At 32.4% G+C, this 6,337-nt stretch overlaps 1 protein-coding gene across 1 annotated transcript; it reads left to right on the forward strand.

Annotated features, from left to right (window-relative positions):
• Positions 1 to 472: 472 nt before the first annotated feature.
• LOC142545300 (NAD(P)H-quinone oxidoreductase subunit S, chloroplastic) lies at positions 473 to 1,384 on the forward strand. The gene has a single exon (XM_075652403.1). It carries the CDS (start codon positions 555 to 557, stop codon positions 1,254 to 1,256), a length of 702 nt encoding a protein of 233 aa, XP_075508518.1. The 5' UTR covers positions 473 to 554; the 3' UTR covers positions 1,257 to 1,384.
• Positions 1,385 to 6,337: the final 4,953 nt, after the last annotated feature.

Genomic DNA, 6,337 nt, shown 5'->3' on the forward strand with positions numbered 1-6,337 from the left:
ATGTTGGACCAATCTACAGACAAGACCAGTAGTGGTCCATAGATATGTGCTGGACCTCATGTTTGATCACTTTACGGCTCACTTCATTACAATTAGTTCTCCAATATGTTTGAATATTTCGAAATGAATTCAATGTTTAATTCAAATCGATCAAAAATAAATAAATTGTCGAGTTTCAAATTGAGCTCGAACTCGATTATAATTAATTTAACTGTATTCGATCTTTAAATTTTTTGTCATATTCTATTCGATTCAGTTCATTATTACATTAGATAAAAACCTAAAAAATAAGAATGATGTCACTCTAAAAGCAATCGAAAAATTAAGATTAATATTATAAAAATAGAAACATGAAATATTAGTAAAAATATATAGAACAATACTATTTTGTTACTTTAATATTATTATGTATTCATCTTTTTTAAAAAATTAGTGGTTTGAGTAAATAATCAAACAGATATAAGCCCAAATTGACGTGTGGACACAAGTTGAAGCTCCCATAGAATTCACTCAAATCTTTTCTTCTTCACCGAAACAACACAACAAAATCGGTCATGGCTGCTTCATTCCAGCTCCCAGCTCCTCAACCCCCGATTCTGCCCAAGTCCCACTTCCTCGGCAGATCAAATTCCATCATCACCACCCAGAAATCACCAACTTACAAAAACACGAAATCCCGACTCAAAAACATTCCCACTGCCAAATTCAATCTGTACGAAATAATGGGGGGGAGAGGCCTTTGCAACGGAGAAGAAAATCTCGGAAAAGAGCTCAAGAGAACAGTATCCGAATCATCCCAACTCGCAACTGCGTCGAAATTGGAAGAAGATAAGGCATCGCTTCTCTCAAACATACCAGAAGATGGATTCGGGAAGGAGATGTTGGGCTTGACAGGCGGATTCCCAGGGGGTGAAAGGGGTCTCAAGATGTTCATCGCACAAAACCCACCACCCCCCAAAAAGGATAAATCGTTCGTGTTCGATAAAAGTCTCGTGAAGAAACCCAAGCCCCCGGAATTGCCGCTGATTTTGCCCGGAATGATCGTTATCGTGAAGAATCCAAACAATCCTTTCCATATGTACTGTGGGATTGTTCAGAGGATTACGGATGGGAAGGCGGGGGTGCTGTTTGAAGGTGGGAATTGGGATCGGCTCGTCACATTCAGGCTTGAGGAACTCGAGCGACGTGAGAAGGGGCCTCCGATGGTGAGTCCCAGGTCTGTAATTCTTGAAGAAATGTTGGAGACGAGCTCGTGATTTTGATTTCTCTTGTTGGTAATCGATACATATTCCCAGTATTTCTTGAATTTGTATGCAGACAATTCATCTGTTTATTTCAATTTTGTCTAGATATATTCGCATTTAATAAGATTATGAATTATATATTTGAGGTCAGTTATTTTACTTTAATTTAATACAACCGAATTATCTGTAAGATTTTTGGTGTATGGAATTAAATAATAACAATATATAATAATTAAGGGCAACTTGAGGTAAAAATTGAGAAATTTGATGTAATATTATTATAGGTTTTTTTTATGACGGAACATTATTTTGGGAAGAATATTGTGCATGAAAAGAATAAATTTTAAAAGAGAAGAAAGAAAATAGAATTACAGTAGAAACTTCTCAGAGTTCAGACTAGAAAATATGAGAGGGAAGTGTTAAATTATATTATATGATATATTTTGAAAAAACATCGACATTGTTGTGCCAAGCTTGACAGATCCCTGGCTGTCTGTCTGTCTACGTGAAACTGGCAAAATGCAAAAGAAGATGAAAAGTTGGTAAGACTAAATCTATTTAAATTGTTGTACAAGTCTATAGTATAGACTGTATTATTTATCCATCTTTTAATTATTTAATTCCAACGTATTAGTTTTATCGATGCTAGTCACCTAAAAAATACGAACGTGCTTCACTCGATCGTGCACAACAAGCATCGGCGAACAGCCACTCATCTAAAGAGCTCGCAGTCTCTTCAAAGAACACAGCAGCTTTGAAACATTCAGCAGGAACGTCGAACTGAGCTGAAGCGCTCTCTCCAATCACATATAAGTGAATTGTCGTGCCCTTCTAATATTACATATTTAATGTTTTATAATTTTCTTTTGATAATATATATCTCTCTAAGCATGAAGTATGACCAAAACAAAATATTTTTCAAACATCATGATACATTTTTCTTTATTGAAAATGTTCAAAGTTCAATTAGTAATTTCTTCAGCTATTTCATTTTTAAAAAAATTGTTCATCAGTCACATAATCTCCGATTTGAATTTTGACTATTATTGATACGGTAAATAAAATATATTGGTTTTCCATTATGTCACACTCGAACTAGTGCACTGTCCAAGTGTTGTGTATTTGTACAATATCTTTTTTTTTTAATAATTAATTCAATTTATACTATAACACTACAAGAAATTTTACATTTCGCGACGTTGACTAACGTAGCAAAATGTAAGGAAAACACGTCGCCGAATATTTGGCGATGCCAAAACTCGTCGCTGAGTTGCGTCACAAAATGTTCGTAGGCAAATGTCAATCTGGCCTTTGGCGACGCAGAAAGTAAAACGCCACTAATGATATACGCATTTCGCGACACTGATCCGACACGTCGCCAAAAAGTATTATCATGTGGCGACGCCTTCCTTGCGTCGCAAAATGTATTTTTTAATTCAATTTTCCTATATTATTGTAATTATTTGGCGACGAAAAAAAATTCATCACCAAAGATATTAGACATTTGGCGACGCCTTTAACGTTACCGATTTTTCTATTTTTTATTCATCCTATAAAAACATTGTCAAAATGTGTCATTAATATTATATTTGTCTATTAAATATGAATACCAAATAAAGTAATTATATATATAACAAAATTTAATAGATGTGCAATTTACTATTGAACAATCAAATATTTTTAAAAAAGATAAACAAACTAATCTAATAATGTCCAAAAACAAACTTACTCAAATACTAATTAGATAATGTTGCAAAATTAAAAAAACTACATAGTCGTTGTTGCAAAATAAATAAAAAAAACTACATAGTCGTTGGAGGCGAGGGAAGTGATGGAGGAGATGAAGTGGAAGAGCCTGTCGATGGAGGCTGAAAAGAGAAATCAGGAATGACCTGTTGCAAGTGTTGCAATAATGCATCAAATTTTTGTTGTTGCTCACCTATAGTCTGTTGCTGCTCACCTATAGTCTGTTTTTGTTCATCGATCATTTGTTGCAGAGCCATAATTTTTTCACCATCATCATTATGCTTTGAGCTGATGTTTGTGGCCCTAGGACCACCCACTATAGATAGTTTAGGTAATGGACCTAAACCCTTGACGTAGCGAGACCGTGAGCCTAAAACTTGCGTCATGATATTGACATCTTTGGGCTTATTCACATTATCAATAGTAGAGACAGACACTTCACCCTCTGGCTGAGTCGATCGAACTTCCACCATTTCAGCCTTAAAAGAAATTAAAATATTAGTATTTAAAAAAATCATTGTTACTAAAAATATAACGGACAAAAAGAAAATATGCTCTAAAACTAAATAATAAAGCATTTAATGGATTTAAATCCATTATTTTCTCTAATCCAAGCAAAGAAGCTTGACCATGCCAAAAAATTCAAAAGCATAAAATAAACAAACTATTCGAAGGAATGGCACTCAAAAACACCAATAACAAAACCCAGAAAACATATACACCAATGAACATAAGAAAACCAAGACACGTATACATCGAGAGGGAAAAATTGGTATGGCACAAACAAAACAATTAATATTCATGGGTCTCCTAAAAAAATAGTAAAAGATACTTACATATTTTTGTGATGCCCAATCATTCTTCCATTTTCCTTCCTTTGTGAAACAATTGCTTAAATGTGTCGATCACACTCGGAAGCTCTCCCGTCGCAGGATCGGCCTTAAAAAATAAAACCGTTATTATCATATAAAATGTAAAAATAAATATTATTTTATAATAAAACTTACAGCAGCGTGATAATGTTGAACCAAAGTCTTCGATCCATGAGCGCCTTCAAGTGGTCTACAAAACCGATTATTTGTATTCTTCTCGGATTTTTCCTACAAAATAAAGAATAATATTAGTGAAAGTAATAATAAAATATTTATCAACTAATCTAATTATTACTAACCATTTGTTTCTTCTTTCCAAAATAATCACAAAGAAAATCCCATCATCTTGGCTTACTCCCTTATATGGCTTTCTCTTTGGTGCATCTTTATTTTGCAACCCGTCGAGTTGCTTCCAGTGCCTCCTCATCTTGCATCTTCGTTCTCGAATTGCTCTCATGGCGAGCCGCTCTACCTCCGCCTTCACCACACTCGTCTTTGGATATGTAAATTTGTTCTTAAAAAAAAAAAAAAAAAAACCAAGTCATTAATACATAAATTCTTATTATTATATCATTAAAATAACATAATGTAAATTTCCAAACTTACATCAAGACGATCAAAGATGAGTTGTTTTTCAACCAAAGTGACATCCTCCCAAGCTGTAATACGAGGAGATATTGTATCTCGGACTATTTGAGCTATCAAGTTATTAAACCATTTTCCAGTTTCTCCAACACTACCCCCTGTATACTCTTCAAACTCAACCTCCAATTTATCATTTTTTCGCTTTCTCAATGCTTTCTCAAGAACTTTACTACAAGATTGTCGTCTCCATGTTTGAGTGATAACTATTCTGTTTTTTCAATTATAAGCTTAAAAGGCAACGGGAAAATGTTAATTACTGAGAGCTATTTTATTCTCGAAAGAATATCACCTATTCTCGAAAGAATATCACCAACGAAAAGATTTTCCCTTGTTTTGGCATGCTCACATTTCTTGGCTTAGAGTTACACTATATGGACCGATAATCATCCTTCCGAAACGAGGCGTTTCGTATCCATTCCCCATCCTTACAAAGAAGGCCCAATATTCTTCGGTAAAAGGGTTTAATATTTGAAATACAAAGTGCGTAATTATATACACAATCGAAATGTTTAAAAATTGACAGTCAAAGATTGGGTAACTAAAATTATACAGCTTTCTTCACCTCAACAGATTCGATGTCGATGAAATCCGGCCCTGCCTCTTCTGATTAACAACAGCTCTCTGAAAATCTTTCACTTGAAGCCACTTCCCGATAGAAGAAAAGAACGATGACGATGATTGAGGATTCTATGAGGCGGGAGAGATTTGGGGATAGAAGAGAAGAACGATCACGCTGATTTGAGGATTCTATGAGGCGGTAGAGATTTGAGAATTCTATAAGGCGGGGAAAATTGGGGGAGAAATAGTGGGAGAATGAAAATACTTATAATAAATAATACAAACATAAATTACAATTTTGTATATAAATAAATAAATATATATATATATATAATACATATAAAAAATAAGTTATAAAATAATAAATTTTGCGAAACAAAAACTGAATATGAGTCAAAATAATAATGAAATAAAAGTTTTTATAATACGTGGAAAGTTTTTCATTATAAATTTAACAAGTTTAAATTTTTAAAAAGAACTGGCACAAAAATCTTAATGTAAAAACTCTCATTACACTGTCTAACAAGTCAATTTTGTAAGATAAATATTTTTTCGATCCGACACATGAAAAAATATTTTTTTATGTCAAACATATTATTTTTCATTTAAGATATGAGTCGGGTTGGCTTACTTCACGTATATAATATTTGATATATGTTAATCGGTTGGTTGGTTCGGTTCGGTTCGGTTCTATTTGACGCAATTTAATTTCGATTTTTGATTTTAGAAACTTAAAACTTCGGTTAAATTTGTTTTATACAAAAATGGTTTGCTTATTTCGATTTCATTTATTCAGTTTGGGCAATTATTTAAATTAATAATTAAATAATAATATAAAATTTTAGATATTATTTTTTCAGTTAATTTTTTATAAAACATTTAAATATAAGATCGAAATGAATTAAATAAATATTAATCATCTAAAAATTAACAAACATATACTTGATTCACTAAAAATATTTTATAAAATATATATGATCTATATAAAAAAATGTATTAAGTTAATTAAATTTTGGATATTTTCTGTCTGTTTGGTTTTGACACATAATCTGAAATCTAATAATATAAATTTCATTTTTAGCATTTGTATCCAAAATAAAAAAAACTCGGTTGTCGGTTAGATTCAGTTCCGTTACTTATTTTTTCGATTTGAATTTCTGTTTTCCGATTTTAACAAAATTGTTTGAACACCCCTATCATGAGACACACTTAAAACTTAATGGAATAAGGGAAAATATATTAAATTTAGATGTTAATACGAGATGTGAGATG

The sequence above is a fragment of the Primulina tabacum genome, chromosome 5, assembly GCF_025594145.1.
Source record: "Primulina tabacum isolate GXHZ01 chromosome 5, ASM2559414v2, whole genome shotgun sequence".
Classification (NCBI taxonomy): Eukaryota; Viridiplantae; Streptophyta; class Magnoliopsida; order Lamiales; family Gesneriaceae; genus Primulina; species Primulina tabacum.